The sequence below is a fragment of the Giraffa tippelskirchi genome, chromosome 10, assembly GCF_054371585.1.
Source record: "Giraffa tippelskirchi isolate mGirTip1 chromosome 10, T2T-mGirTip1v1.2.pri, whole genome shotgun sequence".
Classification (NCBI taxonomy): domain Eukaryota; kingdom Metazoa; phylum Chordata; class Mammalia; order Artiodactyla; family Giraffidae; genus Giraffa; species Giraffa tippelskirchi.
Window position 1 is genome coordinate 155,106,421 of NC_137284.1, and position 26,779 is coordinate 155,133,199.

A 26,779-nucleotide genomic window follows, 5' to 3' on the forward strand; every position below is an offset into this window, starting at 1 on the left:
ACTCTGGGGAGGCCCACTGCCTCCTGCTGCCCAAGGGCTTGTGACTTGGGGCGGGCGGACGGCTGGGTCATGAGTTACAGGGCAGCAGAGTGGACCCCTGGGTCACTTTTGGCGACTAGCTGGGGGTCCTGAGTGAGCCTTGGTCAAGACAGGCTGTGTCCTGGGGGTGCTCTGGGGCAGCCTCAGAGGTCCCCAGGGCGGGTCTCCACGCACAGGGCAGCCTAGAGAGGCCCAATCCTGCTGGAGGGGTGGGAGGAAGCGCATGCCAGGGCTTCCCCAGGCCCTGGAGTCCCTCTGGCTAAGAGAGGGCTCCCCACATGTGTCTGCCACATCCTGCTTGTCCCCCCCACCCCCTCTCGCAGGCTGCCGCTGTCCCCCCGGCCAGCTGGTACAGGACGGTCACTGTGTACCCGTGTCTTCTTGCCGCTGCGGCCTCCCCAGCCCCAATGCTTCCTGGGCGCTGGCCCCAGCCGAGGTGGTGCGGCTGGACTGCAGAAACTGGTACAACTGCCCGCCAATGGCCACACGGGATGGGGAGCTTTGGGTGGGAGGCTCGGGTCAGCTCAGGGTTATGGGCATTGTTGGGGAGCAAAAGCTGTTCCCCCTGACTCTCAGGGCTCTGAGCCCTTTCTGCACACCCCTGCCCTCAGCACTTGTGTCAATGGGTCCCTGGCGTGCTCCTCCCACGAGTGTCCAGCCCTTGGGCCTTGGTCAGCCTGGAGCAGCTGCTCTACTCCCTGTGGTGGCGGCACCACCGAACGACATCGGAGCTGCAAGGAGGGCCCTGGGGGGGCATCGTGCCAGGCCCAGGACATGGAGCAACGGCAGGACTGTAACCTGCAGCCCTGCCCCGGTGAGTGACCAGGGCGGTGGGTGCCTGCCGAGACCTGGGCCCGTCCCGAGGACCCCCCGGGACTCTACCTCACTCTCTGCTTCCCCCCCAACCCCAGAGTGTCCACCCGGCCAGGTGCTCAGTGCCTGCGCTGTCTCGTGCCCGCGGCTCTGTTCGCATCTGCAGCCTGGCACCCCCTGCGTGCAGGAACCCTGCCGGCTTGGCTGTGACTGCCCCGGAGGGCAGGTGGGTTCGGGCCCTGTGCCCTGACTCTCGAGTGGGAGACCAGGCCGGTGGGGGGGCAGGAGTGGTGGTCGCGTGTAACCCGAGCCTGCCCTGCCCCAGCTGCTGCACAATGGCACGTGTGTGCCCCCTGCCGAGTGCCCCTGCACCCAGCTCTCTCTGCCCTGGGGCCTCACCTTGACTCTTGAAGAGCAGGCCCGGGAGCTGCCCCCAGGGACTCTGCTCACCCAGAACTGCACCCACTGGTGAGGGCCGGGAGTGTGGGTGGGGAGGGCATGGGTGGTGGGGTGCTGAGAATAGGGTTGGGGAGAAGGGCATGGCGGGCATCTGAAGAGAGGATTTGTCTTCCCAGCGTCTGCCAAGGTGGAGCCTTCAGCTGCTCCCTCGCTGATTGTCAGGGTGAGAGGCGGGCTGCCCAGGCCCCTGCTGATCCCTCCAAAGGCAAGGCCAGGCTGCCCTGATGAGGGGAGAGGGGCCTGTGCTACCCCCAGTCACCCAGCTGGGCTCCACTGCTATATGGGAGGGTGGATAGGAGCAGAGAGGTGGGTTTGGAGACCCAGATGTGTGGAGACTGCTGGAGCCGAGTGGGCAGTGCTGAGGAGCAGGGAGGGACCCGGGGTGCCCAGTGTGGGAGGGGGAGAGTGGAAGCTGGACCTAGGGCTAACCTGAGTGGTGGGATGGGTGGTCTTCCCTGGCAGAGTGCCCCCCCGGAGAAACGTGGCAGCAGGTGGCCCCCGGGGAGCCGGGGTCCTGCGAGCAGACATGCCGGGAACCCAATGCCACAGAGACCCGGGGCAACTGCAGTGGGAGGCCAGCCCCGGGCTGTGTGTGCCAGCGTGGGCACTTCCGCAGCCAGGAGGGCCCCTGCGTGCCCGCAGACCACTGCGAGTGCTGGCGTCACGGGCGCCCCCACCCGGTGAGACACCACAGGCCTTGGTGCCCCCTGGCCCTTCCTGACCCAGGCCTCTGGACCACTGGTCTGTCTCTGGCTCCTACCCTTGTACCCGGACCCACAGCAGCGGGCAGCTTGGCCAGTGGCTGGCACACTTGGACCATCTCTGGCCCCCAGGGGCCCACATCCCTCCCAAAACCCTTGCTGCTGACGCTGGTCTCAGGCACTGCCCTGGCCGGGCGCTTGGGGGGGCAGGGTAACAGAAAAGTCTGTGGTGGGGAGTGGGGCATGGAGAGCAAGTTCTCGCCCGCTCTCCCCAGCCGGGATCTGAGTGGCAGGAGGCCTGTGAGAGCTGCCGCTGCGTCAGCGGGATGAGTGTCTGCACCCAGCACTGCCCCCCGCTCACCTGCGCCCAGGTACCCACCTGAGCCCCGTGGCCCCGGGCTCCTTCCTGGGTCCCTCCCTGAAGGGTGATCTTGGGGCCTCAAGCAGGCAGTGTGGGGTGCTGAGCCTTCCTCCTGAGCATACTGGGGGGCCCCCTTCATCTGCAGGGCGAGGCAGCCGTGCAGGAGCCCGGAAGCTGCTGTCCCACTTGCCGCCAGGAGGCTCCGGGTACGCAGGGACAGGTGGCACTTCCTGCCTGCTCTGGTCCCTTCTTCCACCCCCACCCCCTGCCCTGGAGAGGCCGCTTTCCCCTTGCCCACCACGCACATTAGCAGAGTGAAGACCCCCCGGCACTGTGTCCCAATACCTGGCCACCCCCACCCAGCCTGCCCTGCTCGGGTCCACGCTCTGTTGCCTCATGAAGTCCCCTCATCACGGTCCACTCCCTGCCCTGCGCCTCCCCACAGAGGAGCAGCCCGTCTCCTGCCGGCACCTCACAGAGCTTCGCAACCTCACCAAGGGCGCCTGCTACCTGGAGCAGGTGGAAGTGAGCTACTGCAGCGGGCACTGCCCATCCAGCACCAATGTCCTGCCTGAGGTGAGCATGGGGCGGGGGACCAGGGGAGGCAGGTCAACCAGCAGTCCCCCAAGGCCTGCGGCTGCGAGCCCAGAACCCAGGCAGAGCCCAGGGGACACTAGCAACAAAGTCATCTTGCAGGCCTACAGCTGATCAGAGCCAGGTGGCTCAGTGACCTCAGTGGGGCTTGGGCTTCAGAGCCTGCTGCCAGCCCCTCGCCCCTCCTGGTGGTTTTGTCCCACTTCTCCCTTCTGTGGCCCCACACAGCTCCTGGCGCCTGCCTCTCGGCCCACTGTGCCCCTCAAGACAGGCCAGCCAGGACAACAAAGTCAGGGAGGCGCTGAGTTAACCCGTGATACAGAGAGCGAAGGCTGAAGGGCAGATGTTATTCATGGTAGTCTTTTCCTGGACGTTGCCCAGAAGACCGAGACAGAGCTCCGCTCTGCACAGACCCTCCTGGTGCTGACCTCCTCAGGATCCCTCTGTCACCCTGACTTCCCCAGCTGTGAGCCTGGAGGGCTGTGGCTGCCACCTGGCCAGTGCCCAGCTGGAGTGGAGCCTCACTCGGCTCCTGGCCCTGCCTTAGCCCACGTGGCCAAAGTCACCTATTCCTGGAAGACAAAGGTGCTTTCCCACCTGGTCCTCAACCCATGGCCCCTCTCCTGCTCTCCTGGACACTCCTGGAAGCTTCTGGAAATGCCTCTCAAATCACTTTTGGATTTTTCTTTCTAAAAACACAGAGTGAGGAGAGGACAGTTAATACAGTTTTTTTCTGGGGAAGAAAAAGTAAGTGACAGTGGGATAGAATCAGAGGGAGATTTTTTTTCTTTTGTAGATCTTTAACTTGGTATTGTGTGAATAATGTTAGAATTACACATAAAATTAAATCAAACGTTCAGGAGGACTCACAGAGTTACTGTATAATCATAAAGCAAGAGTGTCTGCTTTGGAGTGAGAATTCACTTTGCACTTAGGATCGGACTGTGCAGTTAAGGACTTCATTATTTGTAGGTTCAAAAATTACTACTCTGTCTCTTCAACTAGACTTAGAAGTAGACCCGTGTTTTTCCCCGCTGCCGCCAGGATGCGTTAAAAAGCACTCCTTTAACCTACAGGTTGTTGGATGCGCAGACGGGTGGGGCCTGGAATGGAGGAGGTGGGCTTCTTGGAGAACTGGGGGCTTGGTGGTAACACGCCCGCACCTGGCTTCCCTACTTGGTGAAGAGGTCTGGGAGCGGAGATCTTGGGACCTGGTTCTCCCTCCGTCCCACTCTTCTTGGATAGGAAAGGCCAGGGAAGGCAGGTGGCTTGGGCAAACCCCTCTTTGCCCCTCCCCAGCTCAGCCACCCCCTCCCTCTCGCCCAGGAGCCGTACTTGCAGAGTCAGTGTGACTGCTGTAGCTATCGCCTAGACCCTGAGAACCCGGTGCGCATCCTGAACCTGCGCTGCCCCGGCGGCCGCACAGAGCTGGTGGTGCTGCCGGTCATTCACAGCTGCCAGTGCAGCGCCTGCCAGGGTGGGTGTGGGCGGGCATCCCGGAGGGGCGGGGCCAGGTCGGGGGCGGGGCCGGGGCTGAGGCCCGGGTCGGGGGTCACCTGGGGTCAGGAGCAGGCCAGGCCGGGCGTGTTACCCGACAGCCCTTCGCAGGAATTTCCTCCTCCGAGTTCTGCTGCCCATTCCCCTTCTTGGCATTCTTGTTGGTTTGTTCTTCAATCACACTTAAGCCCGGGTGTTCTGTGTCAGGCATATCAGGTTCGAATCCCAGCTCATCCATTTCCTTCCTTGCTGAGCTTCCATGACCTCATCTTTACACCCGGGTGACAATCTGCACAGGCTTGTTGGGAGGGCTTGGTGAGAGGCTGTACGTGAAGTGCCAGGTTCTCTATAAACACCTGGTACACGTTAACCCGAGGCGACCACACAGCGTGGCGGGTGAGAAAGACATGGCAGGGTGCTGACGCCGCCTGGGCGGAGCGCAGGGCAGAAGCTTGCCTTGGCTCTGGTCTTCCTCCTGGTGGCCCTCCCTTCCTCTCCTGCCAGTTTGCTCCGCACCCTTCCTCTCTCCAGCCCCAACCCTTCCCGGCCCAATCACCCTGCCTTTTTTGATAGCGCATCTCCCTCTTATTTGTCCTCCAGGAGGTGATTTCTCAGAGCGCTGATGGCTCCGTTGGATGAGGCCTGCCCTGGCCGTCATGACCCCTCCTCCCACGCCCCCCCCACCCCATCCCTGCTCTAGTTCTAACATATTCCAAATAAAGTGACACTGGCAGCAAGCCCATGTACAGAGTCTGCATCCCAGGATTCAAAGGGAAGGGGAGGTGGGCTGGGGGATACGGGGGTGGGAGGGTGGGTTCTGAGCCCTGGCCTGGACCTGCACAAGGACTGTCACCTGGGAAACCTCTGCGAATTGCTCATGCTAGTGAACTTGGGCAAGTCACTTCCCATATCTGAGCCTCAGATTCCTCATCTTTGGATGTAAAATCTTAAGATCTCTAGTACAAGACATCTCTAGGGCCCCAGGTCCCATCCCTCACCCCATCTGATGGCAGCTGCAGCTCTGGCAGGCATTTCCATGCAAGATACATTCATCTCATGCTGAGGTCTGCTTCTCCTCCTCCTAAAATGTTTTATTGAGATAGAATTTACATCCTATGAAATTTATCCATTTTGAGTTTACACTTCAATGACTTATGGAAAACACACAAAATTTTATAAAAGTTGACTTTTATAGAAAGTACACACCACCACAGGCTAGTTTTAGAACATTTGCATCATTTCAAGCCAATTTATGACACATTCTTCCCACCTCCAGGCCCAGGTAATCAATCACTAAATTGTTTTATACCTTAGTAGATGTGCCTTTGGGTCCATCTAGTCAAAGCTATGGTTTTTCTAGTGGTCGTGTATGGATGTGAGAGTTGGACTATAAAGAAAGCTAGCGCGAAGAATTGATGCTTTTGAACTGTGGTGTTGGAGAAGACTCTTGAGAGTCCCTTGGACTGCAAGAAGGTCAAACCAGTCCATCCTAAAGGAAATCAGTCTGAATATTCTTTGGAAGGACTGATGCTGAAGTTGAAACTCCAATACTTTGGCCACCTGATGTGAAGAACTGACTCACTGGAAAAGACCCTGATGCTGGGAAAGATTGAAGGTGGGAGGAGAAGGGGCCAACAGGATGAGATGGTTGAATGGCACCACCGACTCGATGGACATGAGTTTGAGCAGGCTCTGGGAGTTGGTGATGGACAGGGAAGGCTGGCTTGCTGTAGTCCATGGGGTCGCAAATAGTCAGACACGACTGAGCGACTGAGCTAAACTGAGATGTGCCTGTTCTGGACACTTCATATAAATGTCTGGCTCCTTTGTATTAGCATGATGATTTTGAGATTCATCTGTCAACCAAAATAAATAATGCAGGAGGTTGCAAATAAACTTATTGGGAACCTTAAGAATTACAATTCAGGAGACATGGATACTGGCAACCCTGAAGGAGTGTTCTGAGGAAGAGAAAGACTCAGGGGCTAATAAAAACAAAGAGCCACGAGGTTGTTTAAAGTTGCCTGGAGAGAGTGGATTGAGTCTGATATGAGTCAGAAAATAGTTGTCAATAAGGAATCAGGTGGTGCTAGTGGTGAAAAATCCGCCTGCAAATGCAGGAGACGAAAGAGACGAGGGTTCAATCCCTGGGTTGGGAAGATCCCCTGCAGTAAGAAGTGGCAACCCACTCCAGTATTCTTAGCTGGAAGATCTATGGGCAGAGGAGGTGGGCTACACATGGGGTTGAAAAAGAGTTAGACATGACTGAGCACACTAATACTAAGAATCAGGAGTTGTTTTAAAGAAGGCCTGTCAATTGAAGAAAAACACAACACCTAAAAATTGCCTGTTTTATTTGGAGCTCTTACTGAGGACTACATTTTGGGAGACAGCCTCTCAGACAGCTCTGAGAAACTGTTCCAAGAGGCAGAGGAGGAACTAGAATATATAGGAGATTTTTCTGAGGAAAAAAATGTAGTTGAACATCATTCGATTATTGCTAATCACAAAATACTGATATCTCCAGTTAATGATTATAGTGCTTTTCTATGTATGGGAAGATGCAAGAGTCTGGGTTCATCAAAATTATCCCTTACCTATGCATCTCAACTATTTAGGGTCAGTACCCTGCTTTTCTCCATCCTGAATCCCCTCAGGGTGTACCATGGGGCTGGGGCTACAGTTGTTGATGGCTTGATGGCAGCAACAATTATTGTTAACTAAAATAGCATGCAACATCGCTTTGTCCGTGGATCCAAGAAGTAAACAGATGATCACATTTTAGGGTAAGGGTCTGGTTAGTATCTTGAGTTTCTGGCAGGTATTCTGGATGACTTCATCAGGTCAAAAGGTCAGATTCCACCCAAGCTGAGAAATGAATAAGTCACACGTCCTTAATGGCCTCTCAGCTCCATTTTCAAGAGCTCTCTTAGCAATACCAACTCCATTTTTATCTTCCTTTCACACTTCCATACTACAGCATGTGTCAGCAGCTTGTTCCCTTTTGCTGCTGAATAGTAATCCATTGTGTGGATATGCCATATTTTATCAATGCATTCATCAGTTGATGGACAGTTGAGTACTTTCTTGTTTTTGGTCTACTATGAATAAAGCTGCTATCAGTTCAGTTCAGTTTAGTCATTCAGTTGTGTCTGACTGTTTGTGACCCCATGGAATATAGCATGCGAGGCTTCCCTGTCCATCACCAACCCCTGGAGCTTGCTCAAACTCATGCTTTAAACATTTAAAACTGCTATAAACATTCCTATAGAAGTCTTTGTGTGGTCATGTTTTCATTTCTCTTGGGTATATACCTAGCAGTGGAAATTGCTAGGTCATATGGTAAGTTTAACCTCTTAAGAAACTTTCAAACTGTTTCCCAAAGTGGTTGCACCATTTTACATTTCCCTCCCCTACCCCTACGCCATCCCCACTTCTGCCCTGAAATGTACCGGGGCTCATTTCTCTACATCCTCTCCAACACTTGTTGTTATCTGTCTTTCTTATTTTTTTTATTACCCATTCAGTGGGTATGAAGTTGTGTCCCATTGCAATTTTAATTTGTATTTCCTTAACGACTAATGAAATGGTTAGATGGCATCACTGATTCAATGTCCATGAATCTGAGCAAACTCCGGGAGATAGTTAAGGACAGGGAAGCCTGGTGTGCTGCAGTCCATGGGGTTGCAAAGAGCCAGACACAATTTAGTGACTCAACAACAAATGACTAATGATGCTGAGCATTCTTGTTGATGTGCTGATTTGCCACTATATAGCTTCTTTTCATGGAGAAGGAAATGGCAACCCACTCCAGTATTCTTGCCTAGAGAATCCTGTGATGGAGGAGCCTGGAGGGCTGCTGTCCATAGGGTCACACAGTTGGACACAACTGCAGCAACTTAGCATGCATGCATGCAATGGAGAAGGAAATGGCAACCCACTCCAGTATTCTTGCCTGGAGAATCCCAGGGATAGAGGAGTCTGGTGGGCTGCCGTCTCTGGGGTCACACAGAGTCGGACACGACTGAAGTGACCTAGCAGCAGCAGCAGCAGCTCCTTTTCAAGCTTCTTTTGCTTTCTGCCCCAGGAGATCAGTCCTGGGTGTTCATTGGAAGAACTGATATTGAAGCTGAAGCTCCAATACTTTGGCCACTTCATGCGAAGAGCTGACTCATTGGAAAAGACCCTGATGCTGGGAAAGATTGAGGGCAGGAGAAGAAGGGGACAGCAGAGGATGAGATGGTTGGATGGCACCACAGACTCAATGGACATGGGTTTGGGTGGACTCCGGGAGTTGGTGATGGACAGGGAGGCCTGGCATGCTGTGGTTCATGGGGTCGCAAAGAGTCGGACACGACTGAGCGACTGAACTGAACTGAACTGAACTGAACCAGGGCTTTCTGAGCACTGAGAGTGTCCACTTGGCCTCCATACAACCACAGCTAGAAGTACAAGTGTGAGGACGGAGTGCAGTTACCGTCTCTTGGGGCAACTCTCAACTTCTGGGGATGGGAGCAGTGGGTGAATGCTGAGCTCCCCTCCCCCCATTGTTCAATGGACTATTATGGGGAGGGGCATTCTGTATAATTCTTAGAAGTGGAATGAAGCCACCAATACCCACAGCAGTGACCTCGAAAATGCATCCATCCATCAATTTTTCCTCTTCCCCTGCTTAACCCTCCCAAGTCCCAAGGTCTGCTCTCTGGGGTCACTTTCCAGGACCAAACCCTGGTCTCCAGCTCTGCTTCCAGGATGTGGTGGAGAGGGAAGAAGCCAGGCTGGACGCTTCTGCTCCAATGCCCAGTGATTCTGTATTTACCCTCTGTCCCTTCATATTCCTCAGGCCACCCCCAAAGGAGAGTCCTATGCAACTGCAGTTACTGGCAAAAATGCGAAGGAACAGACGCAACAACAAGCAATCTTATAGCCCAATCAGAGCACTTTGCCCTTACTATCGGGCCTTGAAGAGTGGGGAGGGTAGTGAGCGAACCTCTCTATCCAACCGAGACCCTGTATTCCCCAAGCCAACAAGCGGCTCTCGGAGCCGCTTACTGAGCCCGGACTGCGCTTCCCATGATGCCCCGGGCTGGGCGGCTGCCGTAAAGCGGTTCGCCCGGTGCGACGCGAGTACCGGCCGCGCGCCTCCCCGGGAGCCGCGAGCGCCACCGCCCCCTCTGAGGAGGGACTGCCGGTTCCGGGCCGCGCTCCCTCCCTCTCGGGCGCCCTCTCCTCTGGGAATCCGGGTTCCCTCAGGTGGTCGCGGCGGTGGCGGTGGCGGCCTCCTCAGGCCAGGCCGCGGGGGGGAGGGGGGCCTGGCGGCAGTGGCGGGGGCGGCACGGGCCACCGAAAGCGGGGCCATGGAGCCCAGGGAGTCGGGGAAGGTAGGCCTGGAAGGGCCCGGGGGCCGCCACTCCCTTCCTGTCGGCCCCAGGTCTGGGGTCCGGCGAGGCGGGCGCTGCAGGCGGAGTCCGTGCAGATGAGCCAGCCTTGCAGGCAAGGACTCGCCCGCTCGCCCGCCTCTTCGCACTCTGGGCGAGTCCCGCGCAGCCTTCCGCTCCCTCCCTCCGCGGCTGGCTCAGCCGCGCTCTGCCGAGTGGTCGCCCGGTTGGTGCTGGGTGGGTGACCTGCTCAGTGGAGGAATGCCAAAGGGCTTCCAATTTTACCACCGTTGGCGTTTAGAAGCTCGTGGCGTTTTAAGGCTTTGAGGCTGGATAAGACACCACTGCTGGGAGCCAGGGGTGGGCAGGGTGAGGGCTTGGCCCTGCCTAGATGCCTCTTCCCAAGAACGGGCAGAGAAGAAAAAGACATGGCATCTGGCGTATTTCTTGCCGATTTCTGTGTCTGAAGTATCTGAGTATTTCTGAGAAGCATATCCCATAAACTTTCTTCAGGCTCTGGGCAAGAAGCTGTGAGTTGGACGAAAAGGTGGGGAAGAGTGCTTGAAGATAAAGAGTTAAGTGGGTTGGCAGGATTGCTAAGAGTTCAGAGTCTGTCAGCAGAGACCAGCGTGGTCGCGTGCTCTTGACTTGGAGACCCTGGCAGCCTTTGGGGACTAGGATCTTTCTGAATATTCTTTGATGCTAGTTCTTAAGGATTGTTTCTTCTCTGGCTAAAGAGGAAGGAATGTCTTCAGTAAACGTTTTCGAATGCGGATTGAGTCTCTTCTTTTAAAAAATTGGTCATCTAATAAGCATTTGTGGTCAGGGATTTAAGTTGATGGAGATTCTTAAAGTACACGATAAATATGAAATGGCCACTTTCCTCCAGGAGCTCTCCTGCAATTTTCACTTCAATAACATGGACAAGCCTGGAAGGGCGACCCCACAGACGAAAGAGAGAAAGAATCAGAAGGGTATTTTGATGGCTGTACTTTTTCCTAGGAAGACTGGGAAAGACTCTGAATTACAAAAGAAGTTACTCCTTGCTTAAGCATCTCTTCCTTACTCAGTCCTCTCCACAATGCATTTTTCAGTTAAAACAACCTATAAACAGTCCAGGACAATAAAGCCCAACAACCTAACCAGAGAAAGATTGAAGGTGAACTGCCTGCCAGCCTCATGCTAAGCAGTTTAGGCCAGTGGTCCCCAGCGTTTTTGGCACCAGGGACTGGTTATCTGGAGGACAATTTTTCCATGAACCAGAGGGGTGTAATGTTGAGGGGAGGGTGGTGACAGATGCGGGAGATGGTTTCAGGATTATTCAAGCACATTATACTTATTGTGTACTTTTTATTATTATTATTATAACATCAGTTCCACCTCAGATCATTTGGCATTAGATCCTGGAGTTTGGGGGACCCCTGCTTTGCTGTGCTGTGCCATGCTAAGTCACTTTAGTCGTGTCCGACTCTTTGCAACCCTAAGGACTGTAGCCCGCCAGGTTCCTCTGTCCATGGGATTCTCCAGGCAACAACGCTGGAGTGGGTTGCCATGCCCTTCTCCAGGGGATCTTCCCAACCCAGGGATCTGACCATTGTCTCTTATGGCTCCTGCATTGGCAGGTGGGGTCTTTACCACTAGCACCAACTTGGAGGGCTTCCCTGGCTCAGACATTAGAGTCTGCTTGCAGAGCAGGGAACCCAGGTTCAATCCCTGGGTTGGGAAGATACCATGGAGAAGGAAATGGCAATCCACTCCAGTATTCTTGCCTGGAAAAACCCCGTGGATGAAGGAACCTGGCAGGCTACAGTCCATAGGGTCACAAAGAGTCTGACATGACTGAGTGACTTCGCTTCACCACCTGGGAAGCCCCAACTCCTGCTTTAGGGGATATCAAAAAAGTAAAGGAAATGGCCCTTGCCCTCAGGTACTATCCGAGGTTTAGTTTAGGGCATGGCAACCCACTCCAGTGTTGTTGCCTGGAGAAGCAAAATTCAGTGTACTTGTTGAACCTGCCATCTTAATCCAGAGCTCCTTGAAACATTTTCTGAATTACCTTGCCCCTTTCTGGCAGAACAGAGCTCCTTTACAAGCTCCACGGAATATAGTTCTCAGCTTTAAAGCCTTGCCCATCTTGATCATTGACACATTCACAGACATAGCTCTCAGTGACATTTGACTATTTCCAGAAATCAGATACATCTTCCTAAGTGGATATTTACCACGTTCAAGATTTTGCAAAAAGAAGCACCGTTGGTTGTTTCTGACGCACTGGCTGAGAAGTCATGGGTCCTGTGGAACAGCAGATGAGGAGCGTGCAGGGAGAGGATTGTGAGAGTCCAGAGTCAGCATTCATTACAGCGCTTTGGTTTCACGGTGTGGCCTTCCTAGAAGAAGGGGGTCTCCTTCCCTCTGTGACTTGACAGTGGGGGAGAGCGATGAGGTGCGGTCCTGTGTGTAGACTGACGGTGCCCCCTAATCCCAGTCTGATTTGTTCCCAGAGTAGGGGTGCCCTCAGGTGATCATGAACACAGCCATGGAAGACTCAGGAGGAAGTTGGTGCTTACCTGGTGTCATTTTTCCTTCCAGGCTCCTGTGACGTTTGATGACATCACGGTGTACTTGCTTCAGGAGGAGTGGGTGCTGCTGAGTCAGCAACAGAAGGACATCTGTGGTTCTGACAAGCTGGTGGCACCCCTGGGTATGGCTCCTGTTCACTTCCCCACAGCATTCCCAACCATGTCTGACTGTGACATACTTGAGAACTATCTAGAATCCGACCATTTTTTCTCCAGCATCTTGACACTCTTTATCCACTCAGTTCCGTATCTGGCTTAACTGCCTGTGGGTTCACACATCACGGTTTCTCTTCTCCGCTTAAACTGGCCAAGAGAAGTGGGGAAATTGGGCATGCCAGGGCTAGACCTGGATGCCTCAGCATATCCCAGGGCGCCGGGGGCAGTGGTGGGGCAGGGGGAGCCCCACCTGTGGACTGTGCTGCTGGAAGGTGGGTTTTGTTTTAGTGCCCAGGGGACACTGGAGGCGGTGGGCAGCAGTGGAAGAAGCCTCAGATCTGCAGCATGGAAATCTGGTCTCAGTGCCAGCTCTGCCACGAGGGCTGGCTAAGCCCATTAGCCTTTTCGAGGCTTGATGTCTTTCTTCACAAGCTTTCCTTTTTCACAGGCTTGTCATAGAAGTTTAATGAAATGAAACAACTTAAAAGTTTGTGCCCAAGTAGATAGTTTTCATCTTTTCTATTTTCTGAATGTCCTTTCTCTGCTTCTGTGGATAGACTTCTGGTACCATGGACAGAGGTGATTGTAGTTCATTGTGTCTGTGTGCACATGTACTCTTCTGATTTCAATTTGATGACCATCACCATGCCTTTCTTTGCTTCTTTTCATCTTGCCCTTATCTAAGGTTTATGGGGGCAACAGTCTCAGCTCTCTTTGGATGGAGGGGTTGCGTTCTTCGTGTCTACTAAAAAGTTTGAAAACTGATGATTCTTTTAAACCAGAAGTTGCAAAGTAGCACTGGGCCAGATTTGGTCTACCCTTTGTTTCTTTCTTTAATTTTTTTTTTTTTTTGGTTTGGCTTCTTTAAAATGCTAAAATAAGTTTTCAGTATTTAGCCATGGAGGGGTTCACATAGAAATATGATTTCTGGCTTCTCTTGAAAACTGGAATGGTCTGGCCATGCTGACCCTACATCTGACTGATGGCCTCTCCTGAATTTGAGCAGCTGCCCCCACACCTGGGTTCAGAGCCGCAGCCTCCCCCGCTTCCCCCCTGCACTTGGTTTCCTCAGATTATTGTCTGGTCCCGCTCAGCATTTGATTTTGAGCTTCTGTTCCGAACCAGTAGTTTTCATAACCTTTTTAACCTGTGTGACCTGGATTTGACCTCATAGTGCCTTTCTCTGTTCCCGACTCAGGACCAACTATTGCCAGCCCGGAGCTGTTCTATAAATTTGAGCCAGGGCCAGAGCCATGGCTCACCAGTGTCCAAGGCCAGAGGAGTCACTTGAGCCCCAACCCAGGTGAGCATAGACCTGCCCCTGGGAGGAGGGGTGCTTCGCTGGAGGGAGGGAGCAGGAAGCTGGGCCCCAGGCCTCTGGCCTCATCCTCTGCTTCTCCCTGTGCACCAGTTACACACGAACGCTGCTCCTCCCCCAGCGGTCAATTGATCTAAGACATGCACATCTTGTTCTCCATACTCTCATCTCCCTTTAGTGTATTTCTGCCTGAGAGTAGATGTTTCTGTATAATGATACATTCTAAGTTCCATGAAGGCATGACTCAGTCTCATTTACTACCATAGTCCCAATGCCAGGAAAGATGCCTGGCAAGCAGTTGCTCAGTAGTTGATTGTGGAATGAACAGATAGCCGCTAAGTCCTGGGGATTGATGTTTGCTTTCCTCCTTGGATAAGCCTGTTCTCTTCAGGGATTGGCTTGGCCAGAGCCAGGCCAGATGGCATCTGTCACCATGTAAGAGACCGTGTTAACCCAGCCCCTCCTACTGGAGAAAGGGGAGGTGGAGCTGCTTCCTCCAGGAATGGAATCAGGGAAGATTGCTCTCCCTTGTGGCCTATCTCAGATGGACCACACGGAGGCCTAGACTTCACAGGCACTGACTTGTTTTGGTTTGTGTTGGCTGTGTTTGGCTCTTAACTTTGGGCCTATTGACTCTGTTAGTAGATTTGTGCTTCCAGGGTTGGCAGTGGACCATTTCGTGGTCCATTGGCCTGGAGCAAATACTGTCAAGTCCTTGCCCACTGGGCATCTGAACTTGTTGATAGAAATGGCCCCGGAGCAGTTAGAGGTGTCTAAGCTGCATTTCAACTAAGGCATGAATAAAGAAACTTCTGGTTTAGCTTAAAGAAGAAAAATCTTAGTGAGGTCCTAGGAGCTCAGAAGGGGTGTGGTGTGAGAGAGGGCTGAAGTAGCCCTCCCAGGGGGAAGGTGCTCCAAGATGGAGGCAGCTCAAGGAGAACTTTCTGGAGGCCAAAATTGTCTGCCCGGTAGCGGGGCGGGGGTGCTCTCTCGCTCTGAAGATACGTGAGCCAAGTGCAGATGCCTGTCCGGCAAGGGTATCAAAGAGGGAGATTCCTGCTAAGTGTGGAATAGTGGTGTTTGCTTCGATTACCTCTTTAACCCTACATTCTCTGAGTTCAGTGTTCAGTCTCTAGTAAATAAGTCTGCTCTCCTGAAGACAGTGCCACTGTCTTAGGTTGCACAGGTTAAATTGTAGAGATCTCTTTTTGGCCAGGTGTATCTGTATTTTATATTAGGAAAAAAAAAGGAACTTTTCTTAAAGTCCATTTGTTTCTTTGGGGTTAGGTGAGGTGGGGCTGGGGGCTGGAGAGAAGAGAACACAGACACAGTGGGTCACTTTGTGGCTGTGGTTCCAGCTTTCATAGAACGTGGATGTGAGCATCTCTGAGTGGAGTGATTCAACCTGTAGGATTTCAGAGAAAATTCCATCTGTCCCTTTTCTCTAAAGGAAAAACCAAGATGGGCTTCATGGAGGAAATGGACACGCAGCGCCCATCCAGAGAAGCTGGACTCTACCTGCTTCCTCAGAAGGAAGCCTGTCTGTCTCACTTCAGCTCAGAGAGAGGCAGCCTCCAGGGAGACTGTGCAGGAAGAAGCAGCAAACCCTCCAAACCCCGATCCATCCAGAAGTCCTGGTTTGCGCAGTTCCCGTGGTTGGTCATGAATGAGGAGCGGACGGCTCTCTTTTGCTCTGCTTGCCGGGAATACCCATCTGTTAGGGACAAGCGGTCAAGATTAATAGAAGGTTATACTGGACCATTCAAGGTGGAGACTCTCAAATACCATGCCAAGAGCAAGGCCCACGTGTTCTGTGTCAAGGCCTTGGCGGCACGGGACCCCCTCTGGGCAGCCCGTTTCCGGAGTACCCAGGAGGTGTCTGGTGATGTACTGGCTAGCCAAGGGCCCTTCTTCCCTGCAGATTATCCCATATTTTACCCCCCAGGGCCTCTGGGGGCCTGTGATAACGTGGCCCAGCTCTTTCCCAGCTCAAGAGTCGCACTGGAGGACCCTGGAGGGAATGGAGCAATTCCTGCATTGTACCTGGACCGCATCCCTGATTTCAGGCAAACAGAAATCATTGATGACGTCCGCAGCTCCTCAGATGATAACATTTTCTGTAATGACTCTGCCAAACCCTGTAGCCAGGTAATATGTTTATAATGATGGCTCAAGGGGGAGGATTCTGTGCTGACAACAATGTATATTGCACGATGATGGTGGAAAAATTCCATTAGCCATAGCTGCTGCTAACATTATCATGTTACCATAAGCTACCATGCTTCAGCTGTGCCAGGTCTTATTTTAAGTGCTTTACATGTTATCAGCTCCTTTATTGACCACAATAACCCTACTACTATTATCTCCTTTTGGCAGATAACAAAACATATTAGTGGGGCCAGATACTCTAACTTCTGACATAAAGAGAACAGCTACATTCAGAAAAGCCATCTTTATCCAGAATCTAAAATGACCACAGAACTCCAGAAATAACCCACAGCCACAAAAACAGCCACAGAGCTCTTATATAATCCATGTAAAAGAAATGTTTCAGCTTTAACTTTGGAATCATGTTTCTTCAGACTTTGTGTAATATTTTTTTAATGCTGCTCTGAGGAGGGTGGAGCAAGCCTAGTTAAAACTCATCTTGTTGGGCAAGAGCTAAGATGTAGCCGGAGAACAAGGGCGCTCGTGGCGCTGCCCTCCCGCTGGGCCTCTGGCCGCCAGCCCAGGGCTCTCCTTCCACGCCCTGCTGCAGTGCTGGGACCTCCAGACTCCACTCCTCACCTCAGGCCTGTTTTATCAAGTGCAATGGGTTTAGTTTCTAATTCTTTGGAAAATTGCCCTACAAGGAAGCTATGTTAATTGAAGTCTCTGAGTAACCAGATCCGTCCCTGTTTCTCAGCTCCCCCCACCCCCCATATAAGCAGAGTTTTACTACAAGTCATTTTGAGCAGCCCCTCTAGTATTCTGGTGAGAAGAGCTCAGGCATTCCTCATTCCTAACATCATAAGTAAAGTTAGTAAGCTCGGATTTTTATGGAATCCAGAAAAGGGGCAAAGCTCATTTCCCTTCATGTTCCTTCAGTTTTTAGAATTATAAGATGATAAACAGGTCTAACCTTTTATAGCCTGAATTCCTTTAGCAGTAAAGTGTGTGTTAACTTAGTCACTGAACAGGAGCATCTTTACTTGTTGTTTTACTGCTTCTTTCCATCCCGATGGGGAACCTCAGCAGGGGCTGAGAGGCAGCGGCCACCTTTGCGACGGTGGCTGAGTAGACGGTGCTCTCGAGGACGGGTGCAGCCACGAGGCTCTGCAAGACCCCTGTTCCTCAGTGCACTGTCCTTTCCTTCCCAGAGAGAAGATGAAGGATCTTCCCTTCTTTCTAGGATCACGGTGAGGTTCGTGTAGTTGTTACCTACTGACTCTGGGCCACACACATTTGCTCCTTTGACTTTCGGTGGATAGCTGAATTCCTCAGAGCGCGTCTGGGCCTCTTGGCAGGCTTCCCAGGAGAAACAGGCCGTGAGCAGGACCCCCGGAGCTGGGTGTCCGACGTGAGAGGAGTACTGAGTGCCTGCTACTCTTTGTTGCAGGATCCTTCTGAGGAGGGGCTGCTGGAGGAGCTCCCAGTGGTGTTTGAGGATGTGGCGGTGTATTTCACCCGGGAGGAGTGGGGCGTGCTAGACAAACGGCAGAAGGAGCTGTACAGAGACGTGATGCGGATGAACTATGAGCTGTTGGCGTCCCTGGGTAAAGATCCGAGAAACCCCTCTGTTTGTGCCATCCCTGGAGATGAGGGGCCCGCGAGGGTGGCTGCGCTTGTCCTTGTTGCCCCATTCCTGCCCTCTCCCTGCACGTAGGCAGAGAGCGATTAGATCTTTGCATCTCAGAACTCTCCCTGCCTCGGGGTGCTGTGCTTTATCTCCCCTTCATCCACCCATCATCGTCCATCTTCCACCAAACACTTACTGAGCACCTCCTGTGTGCTGGATGAACGGGCACGAGTCAGGGTCTCTGCTTCCAAGAGACAAGCAGGTTTGTGGGAGAGACAGGCACTTTAATAAGAAACTAGAAAATAACACAAGCTTTGTAAAAGAGGTTTAGGAGGCGCCCTGGGGCCACTGGAGACAGTGGCTTAATGTGGCCAGGCATCTGAGGGAGGGATAAGGACAGGCTTTACAGAGAATAAAATGTTTCAACTGCGCGTAAAACCAGGCTCACAGGGAGGAGGACAGGCTTCCAGACATGACAGAGCTGGGGACGGCGTGAGCAGAGGCAGGGAGGCGAGAAAGGGCATCCCGGTGAACTCCTGGATTCCTACCTCTACTTTGAGCCAGCGCTGCTTCATCCTGGGGCCAGCGGGGTGGGCAGTGTTGGCCCGGGTGTCCCTGGGCTACAGGCCCTGGAGAACGATCAGCACATGTTGCTGTCACCTTCCCAGAGCAGTCTCCTCTCTTGCATCTGCTTCTTGTTCTTCTCTTTGCCTCCTTTATCCATCAGGCACCCTGGATTTTCACATGGCACCAAAAAAAACAACTCTTCATCTTAAACACTGTTAGTAGTAGTAGTAGTAGTAGCCTATATTGTAACAAAAGGCTTGCAGAACAGGCTGCTGTGCCTAACTTAGGAATTCCACCAGCAACCTGGATCATGACATCTACAGAATAAGGAATCCGAGTATTTGTGGCTTACCTGGTGTCATGTCCCCGGCTCACAGCGCCTTTTCCTGGGCACCTGAGTATTTTCTGAACATCCTTGACCAGTTTACTACTTGTTCTTATCATTGTTCACAAGTTTTAAATGGCTCCTCAAACATTCAGAAAGGATGTGAAAAATTGTTTCTTTTATGAGGACAGAGATACTGTACTTGTTTCCTGGGCCAAGGCCTTTGAAGAGCACCTTCAAAGAGCATCACTACCACCCACAGTGTCTGAGAGGGCAAGCGAACGAGGGGGAGATTGGTTTTTAAGAAACCAATGTTACAGGAAGTTGGTTTTTCCTTTGAAGGAGTGAGCAGCAGCGGTGTGCTCTGCCCTCTGGGCCCCTGTGGAAAGTCATGGGGAAGCCGGGGTGACTGGTGGTACAGCAGTGTGTTTCCCACAGCGTGGGCCTGACTTGGATTGTTGAGCTGGACCATGTCATCTAAGCATTTTTTATCCTTTTCTTTTTAACTTCTATATGTTTGGCAGTGGGGAAATCTTCAGTAACTAGGCCTCTCCTCCAGGAGGACTGAGGCGCAGAAAGGGGCTGCTGCCCTGGGGTGCAAGGTTGGGGTTGGCTCAGGTCACCTCAGCTCAGGTCGTGGGTCTTTGTGGTCCGGTGGGCCTCAGTCGGCATCGCAGCACATTCGTGATGTTGATTTCCTTGTGCTTTTGTCATTTGAGGAAACCCAGCTAGTTCTTTAGTTTCTCTTGTTAGGATTTACAACTAGTAGATTTGTTCTTTTAGATTTTATTATTATGGCACCTGTTTTTTAAAATGACAGTCTCAATTTGATGTGGTCAGATTTAATATTAATCTGTTAGTTGTGTGGCAGTTAAACTGTGTCGACTAAAGCTTTTCAGCTGCTGACAGTTTCCAGGTTAGGTCCACTCATCTGTCACAGCCTCCATGGCCCCACCAGATGTCTTATCAATAGGACTGAACTTGTAGAGGACAGTCACTTTGATTATGGAGAAAAGAAGAGATTTGTGCTTTGATTTTAGAGCTTTCCTCTGTGAACCGTTACTTTTGTGGACTTGCTCATTTAGAACTGTTTATCACTATGTAGAGTTCCAGCTGTTCCTTTATTTCAGTATTTTAAATTCTGGTTTCAAACTTTGGCCATATTTGGTGATATCCCAAAAAAGAAAACTCAGTTACATTTCACTGTTAAGAAACTAATAGTTGTCAGTAACATAAACGGACAAGCCAATACAGGGACTGTGTGGTAACCCTTGTTTTTACTAGTAAAGGTGTCATCGTATGCGGGGTAGCAGGTCACTCACTTCAGGTGGGCAGTGCCTTTTCTACAGGTGAGCTCATCAGCGACAGCTGGACCTCACAGCTGGGAGAAGAAGTCAGGTCACCAAGTGGAAAGAAAACTGAGTGGGAGAGACCTCAGTGACATGAGCCGGAGTTAGAGTGGCTTCTATGTTGTCTAGGAGGCTAGCTGCTGCACGGTGGGCCGTATCTGGCCTCCCGGTGGGGCCCTGCTGAGCCAGAGAGAGAAGAAGCAGTGCCAGGAGCCAGAGAGGCCATTTCCAAACTGGTGCGGGAGCCAGCCTGCCAACCTTGGGGTCAGAGTAGCCTGAAAGGATCAGAATCTGTCTTTGCAAGCGAAGCCATTTTTCTGGACTTTTAGTGTGTGTGTGTGTGTCAACATGCACACACGTGCACGTGCTATATTTATATCTCTTCAGTCATTTTTCCATTACTAAGACATAGGAGAATCTGCAGATTCTCTCTGTTTCACTTGCTCTGAAGAGAACAAAAAGAAAAGGTTTTTTAGCACCATTTCAGCCATAGTTTCAAAGAGCTGTGCCTGGGCTTCAGCACTTCTGGGGCCAGTATGCTGACACTGGGGGCAGTCAGAGGTGACCGATCCTCAGGGGAGTGTAACTGAGGCAAACATTTTCAGGGATATTCAGTCTCATGTATGATTTCAGTTAGTCTTTAAAAATATTTCTTCATAATTATGTTTTTTAAAGGCCTTTATCTATTTGATTTTTTGGCTGTGCTCGTCTTTGTGGTGGTAGGTGGGCCTCGCATTGTGGTGGCTTCTAACTGTGGAGCACGGGCTCTAGGCGCGCAGGCTCAGCAGTCGTGGCTCACTGACTTAGTTGCTCCTCATCATGTGGAATCTTCCTGGACCGGGGATCGAACCCGGGTCCCCTGTATTGCAAGGTGGTTCCTTAACCACTGGACCACCAGGGAAGCCCAATAATTATATATATTTTTAATAGAAGTAGTTCTCATGTAACAAAAAAACGGCAGTTCCTGTCCCACCATTCTCTATTGCTGAGTCCTCCTCACCAAAAATTTTTAGCCATTTCTTCCAGTAACTGGTTTCATTATGCTTAAGAAATGTGCACATGTAGACTTTGTTTTTAAAGAGCTTCAGCAGGATGCATTTCTCAAGCAGATTCATTCGTTTCCGTCACCACTTGCTTGAGTCACCTCTTTGGGGATTTTCTTTTTCACCCTTTGGATTGTCAAAAGAAAATTCAGAGAGTTTTCCTGATAGGACTATTTTATTGAAGAAGAAACAAACTGTTTATGAACTGGGAGGCTTCACGCCCAAAGTGGTTAAAAGCTTGGCTCTCAGCAGGTAATGCTCAGTTCATAAAATGTGAATTAAGGAGCATTTTTTGTGTGTGTGTGATTATGTTCTCTCTAGGGTAGTAGCACTGTTTACCTTTTCTTGTGTGTAGCTAATTGTCTCAGAAGCTGTACAGTCACTCTGACATGAAGGAAACTTAAATTTTGTTTAAGACCAGAGTCAGCATTTTGAGGAAATTAGGACACTTTAAGATTTGGTTATGTGATTATGAATGTTTGGTCCAGGGGTTTATTCAAAAGGTGGCCTCTAGGACTTCCTGGTGGTCTAATGGTTAAGACTCTGCTACCACTGCAGGGGACACAGGTTCAATCCCTGGTCAGGGAACTAAGATCCGCATGCTGAGGCCCAAAATAAAAGCAAATTGTGACCTCCATTTTGGGTTCTTTACAGGGTGAAACCTTGAGCAGGGCCCATGACTTGTCACACTCAGGTAACAGATAGGCCTCCAGTCACTTTTTAGTCACGTTTGTGTTCTAATTTTAATCAATAAAATGACCAGTACCGTACTCTTCAGAACTGTCCTGATTAGGAGGAGAACTCTGGGAAGATGGTAGAGCACCAAGAATCTGTTTCCTTATGTGAACAACAGTTGCACTGGTAGAATCTGTCTGGTGTAGCTATTTTGGAACTCTGAAATCTGTCAGAGGCTTTCAGCTTACAGGAGAAGAGTTGGAAAGTAAATTGTGGTTAAGTTTGGTCAATTTCAGCTAGCACAGTAGCAACTGCCCATCTCTCACCCCTACCACAGTGCAAGCAGCTGTACCATATGACTAGAGTAGGTTGCACACAGTTGGCAGGAATTGGGGTGGGCCAAAAGGGCACTGTCCTCTAAATATCAGTCAGGAGTCAGTGCTCTGGTCACTGATGGCTGCTTCTCTTCACAGAAGTGCAGATAAAGAAGTAAGCAGCCAATGTTGTATACCTCCCCCATTGCTGCAAGTTCTTCCCCCATCTCTTTAATTTTTCCCTTTTTCCTTTTTTGGAAACCAGACGTTAAAGACTAGGACATTCAAAACCATATAGGAGGAAAATTAAGAAAGTGATTTTGCATAACTAGGGAAGGACTCAAAAAGACCTGAGAAGACTTTAAGTTTACACCTCAGGCTGATATTTGGCATAGAGATAGCCTATAATGATTGAAAAATTAAAAAAAAAATAATGGTAACCCAAAACAATAAAAACGGCAAACCTTAGGGACAGGGGAGACTCTGATTTCCAGAGTTACCACATTATTAGATTCAAATGTCCCGTGTTCAACAAAAAATCACAAGGCACACAAAGAAATAGGACCGCACGACCCATTCAAAGGAAAAAATTAAAAACTGTCCCCGAAAAAGACCTGATGGCAGGTATACTAAATAAATACTTTAAAACAACTGTCTTAAAACTGCTCAGAGAACTTTAGAAAGATGTGGAGAAAGTCAAGACAGTAATGTATGGATAAAATGGAAATATCAATAAAGAGAGAAAACCAAAGAAGGATCCAGAAAGAAGATTGAGAGCTGAAAACTACAACTGAAATGAAAAATTAACTAGAGGAATACAAAAACAGATTTGAGCAGGCAAAATAAAGAATCAGCAAGCTTGAGGATAGGACAATGGAAATTATGGAGCCCCTGAAACAGAAAAAAAGTCAAAAATGAACAGAGCCCAGGGGACATGCGGGAAACCATCAAGTGGACCAACACGTGCATTGTTGGAGTCCCAGAAGGAAAAGGAAAGAAAGAGTGAAAATCGCCTCAGATTTGATCAGAGACATGGTGGCTCACACTGTAAAGAATCTGCCTGCAGTGCGGGAGACCTGGGTTCGATCCCTGGGTCAGGAAGATCCCCTGAAGAAGGGAATGGCAACCCTCTCCAGTATCCTTGCCTGGAGGATCCCATGGACAGAGAGGCCTAGTGGGCTACAATCTAGGGGGTTGCAAAAAGTTATACATGACTGAGCAACTAACACTTTCACTTCATGAATACAAATATCCAAGAAGCTCAGTAGACTTCAGGTAAGATGAACTCATACCCACACTGAGACACACTACAGCCAAACTTTCAAAAACGAAGAGAACCTTGAAAGGAGCAAGAGAGAAGTAAATCATCTCATACAAGGGACCTCAGTAGGATTATAAACAGATTTAATTTCCAGAGGCCAGAAGGCAGTGGGCAGATATATTCAAAGTGCTAAATGAAAAGAAAGAAGTCAACTGAATCCCAAATCTGGCAAAACTGTCCTTCAAAAGTGAGGGAGGAATTAAGAGATGTCAAGCTAAACAAAAATTGAGGGAGCTCCTTACCACTAGATGTTCCTTGCAAGTGATGCTCAAGGGAGGCCTGCAAGGTGAAATGAAAGGACACTAGACAGTAGCTTGAAGGCTTATGGAGAAATAAAGATCTCAATCAAGGTAAATACATGGGCAGTTATAAAAGCTGGTGTTATCATAACAATGGTTTATAACTGTACCTTTTGTTTCCTGCATGATTTGAGAGACTGGTACATTTAAAGGGAAAAAAAAACCAATTATTAATCTATAAGCTAGTATTGTCTAACTTTTGTTTGTAACTCCATATCTTATTTTCTACATAATTTAATACATTTAAAAGAATTATTCATGAAATTAAAAGACGCTTACTCCTTGGAAGGAAGGTTATGGCCAACCTAGATAGCATATTTAAAAGCAGAGACATTACTTTGCCAACAAAAGTCCGTCTAGTCAAGGCTATGGTTTTTCCAGTGGTCATGTATGGATGTGAGAGTTGGACAGTGAAGAAAGCTGAGCGCCGAAGAATTGATGCTTTTGAACTGTGGTGTTGGAGAAGACTCTTGAGAGTCCCTTGGACTGCAAGGAGATCCAATCAATCCATCCTAAAGGAGATCAATCCTGGGTGTTCATTGGAAGGACTGATGTTGAAGCTGAAACTCCAATACTTTGGCCACCTCATGCGAAGGGTTGACTCATTGGAAAAGACCCTAATGCTGGGTAGGATTGGGGGTGGGAGGAGAAGGGGACGACAGAGGATGAGATGGTTGGATGGCATCACCGACTCGATGAACATGGGTTTGGGTGGACTCCGGGAGTTGGCAATGGACAGAGGGGCCTGGCATGCTGCAATTCATGGGGTCGCAAAGAGTCGGACACCACTGAGCGACTGAACTGAACTGAACTGAACTGAAAAGAATTACTAGTTTATGTTTTGGGACACATGTATATAAAGATGTAATTTTGTGACATCAACGATGGAAAGAGATGGGGAAAGCTGGAGCAGTTTTTGTATACTATTGAAGTTAAGCTAAATTGAAATTAGAGTGTTGGCACTTTAGGCTATTAAATGTAATCCCCATGTTTGTTGTTGTTGTTGTTTAGTCACTAAGTCATGTCTGACTCTTTGTGATCCCATGGACTGTGGCCTGCTAGGCTCCTCTGCCTGTGGGATTTTCCCGGCAGGAGTACTGGAGTAAGTTGCCGTTTTCTCCTCCAGGGGATCTTCCCTACCCAGGATTGAATCGTGTCTTTTGCACTGGCAGGCGAATTCTTTACCACTGAGCCACGTGGGAATGTCTAAATATAATTTTCATGTAACCATAAAGAACATAGCTATAGAATATACACAAAAGGAAATTAGAAAGCAATTTAAACATTTTCAGTACAAAAATAAACACAAAAGAAGACAGTGATGATGGAAATGAAGGACAAAAGCTTAAGGCATATGGAAAACAAATAGCAAAATGACAGTCATAAGTCCCTTCTTATCAGTAATTAAATGTAAATGGGTTAAACACTGCAATCAAAAAACATTGTCAGAACAGATAAAAACACATGCGCCAACTATTTGCTGTCTATAGGAAACTAATTTTGGACCCAAAGACACAAACAGATTAAAAGTAAAAGCATGGAAAACAATCTTCCATGCAAATAGTAATCGAAAGAGAGCAAGAGTTGGCTATACAAGTATCAGAAAAAATAGACTTTAAATTAAAAAAAGTATGAGACACAGACATTATATATTTATAAAAGTTTCAATATAGAAAGATATAAAATTATATATATAAACCTAATGACAGACTCTCAAAATTTGTGAAGCAAAAATTGCCAGAGTTGAAGGAAGTAAACAGTTCTACAGTAATAGTTGTAGACTTCAGTATCCCAGTCACAATAATGAGTAGAAAAACCAGAGAGAAGATAAGGAAATAGAGTACTTAGACAATAAACCAACTAGATCTAATAGATATCTACTAGATACAACACTACCAAACAGTAGCAGTATTCACATTCTTCTCATATGCACCTGAGGCATTTTGTAGGATAGATGATGTTTGGCGACAAATTAAGCCTTAGTAGAGATTTTAAAAATAGATATCAAACAGTATCTTCTCCAAGTATAATGGGATGAGGTTAGAAATCAATAACAAAGGAAACTGGGAAATTCACATAATTGTGGAAATTAAGCAATTTTAAACAACCAATGGATTAAGGAAGAAAGTCACAAGAGAAATTAGAAGATACTTAAAGGTGAATGAAAACAAAAACATCATATTGACGTGGGACAGAATAAGTGGTGCTAAGGGGGATATTTATAGCTATAAATTGCTTCCACTAAAAACAAGAAAGATCTTAAATCAGGAACCTAACTTTACAACTTAAGGAACTAGAAAAAGAAGAATAAACTGACCCAAGGCTAACGGAAGGAAGGAAACGATAAGGGTTAGAGCAGAGATAAATAGAAAATAGAAAAACAATAGAGAAAAATCAATGGAACCAAAAGTTGGTTCTTTGAAAAGACCAACAAAATTGACAAACCTTTACCTAGATAGACTAAGAGGCACAGGCAACAGAGAAGAAAATAGACAAGTTGGGCTTTATGAAAATTGTAAAATTTTGTGCATCAAAAGATACATAAACCAGGGATTGTCTAGTGGTCCAGTGGTTAAGACTTTGTGCTCTCACTTTAGAGGGCCTGGGTTCAATCCCTGGTTGGGGAACTAAGATCCCACAAGCCACGTGGCATGGCTGGAAAAAGAAAAAAAAAAAAGACATAAACCTAATACAATGTCAGCACACACAATGGGAGAAAATATTAGCAAATCATATGTCAGATAAGGGATTAATACCAGACTATACAGAGACCTCCTAAAACTCAACAGCAATAAACCTGATTAAAAATAGACACAGGACTTGAATAGGCATTTCTTCAAAGAAGATGTACAAATGGCCAGTAAGCACATGAAAAGATAATATCGCTGATCATTAGGGAAACACAGGTGAATGCTACAATGAGATACCACCTCACACCCATTAGGATAGCTACTATCAAAAAAATAGAAAACAAGTACTGATGAAGTTATGAAGAAATTAGAATCCTTATGCCTTGTTGGTGGGAATATAAAATGGTACTGTCACTGTGGAAAACAACATGGCAGTTCCTCAAAGAACTAAAGATAGAATTATCACGTGTGTGTGTGTCACTTGCTCAGTTGTGTCTAACTCTGCGACCTCATGAACTGTAGCCCACCAGGCTCCTCTGTCCAAGGGATTCTCCAGGCAAGAGTACTGGAGTGGGTTGCCATT

The 26,779-nt window shown here is 49.3% G+C and overlaps 2 protein-coding genes and 1 long non-coding RNA gene across 10 annotated transcripts in view; 2 read left to right on the forward strand and 1 right to left on the reverse strand.

The window, feature by feature from the left end:
* Window positions 1–5,201, forward strand: part of LOC145524623 (SCO-spondin-like) — a 51,871-nt gene extending 46,670 nt beyond the window's left edge. Inside the window, 11 exon segments of the mRNA XM_081537217.1 lie at window positions 363–501; window positions 651–853; window positions 951–1,078; window positions 1,178–1,320; window positions 1,428–1,474; window positions 1,774–1,991; window positions 2,288–2,383; window positions 2,519–2,579; window positions 2,819–2,949; window positions 4,294–4,444; window positions 5,065–5,201. Coding sequence (XP_081393343.1) covers window positions 363–501; window positions 651–853; window positions 951–1,078; window positions 1,178–1,320; window positions 1,428–1,474; window positions 1,774–1,991; window positions 2,288–2,383; window positions 2,519–2,579; window positions 2,819–2,949; window positions 4,294–4,444; window positions 5,065–5,087 — 1,340 coding nt within the window. The 3' untranslated portion in view covers window positions 5,088–5,201.
* Window positions 5,202–9,640: 4,439 nt separating this feature from the next.
* Window positions 9,641–26,779, forward strand: part of ZNF862 (zinc finger protein 862) — a 29,442-nt gene continuing 12,303 nt past the window's right edge. For all 8 annotated transcript variants that reach the window (XR_014067725.1, XR_014067724.1, XR_014067722.1 and 5 more), the window contains exons 1-5: window positions 9,641–9,845; window positions 12,432–12,543; window positions 13,776–13,880; window positions 15,346–16,043; window positions 17,494–17,650. Coding sequence is in view for 4 of the 8 variants with exons in the window: in XM_081537223.1 (XP_081393349.1) it covers window positions 9,822–9,845; window positions 12,432–12,543; window positions 13,776–13,880; window positions 15,346–16,043; window positions 17,494–17,650 (1,096 nt within the window). In the remaining 4 variants the exon portion in view is untranslated. The remainder of the gene's footprint in view (window positions 9,846–12,431; window positions 12,544–13,775; window positions 13,881–15,345; window positions 16,044–17,493; window positions 17,651–26,779) is intronic.
* Window positions 13,402–18,640, reverse strand: LOC145524663 (uncharacterized). Its single transcript, XR_014067734.1, has 5 exons — window positions 18,593–18,640; window positions 18,222–18,405; window positions 17,870–17,914; window positions 17,017–17,646; window positions 13,402–15,609 (listed from the first exon to the last, which is right to left on the reverse strand). It is a non-coding gene; the product is annotated as an uncharacterized LOC145524663 (long non-coding RNA).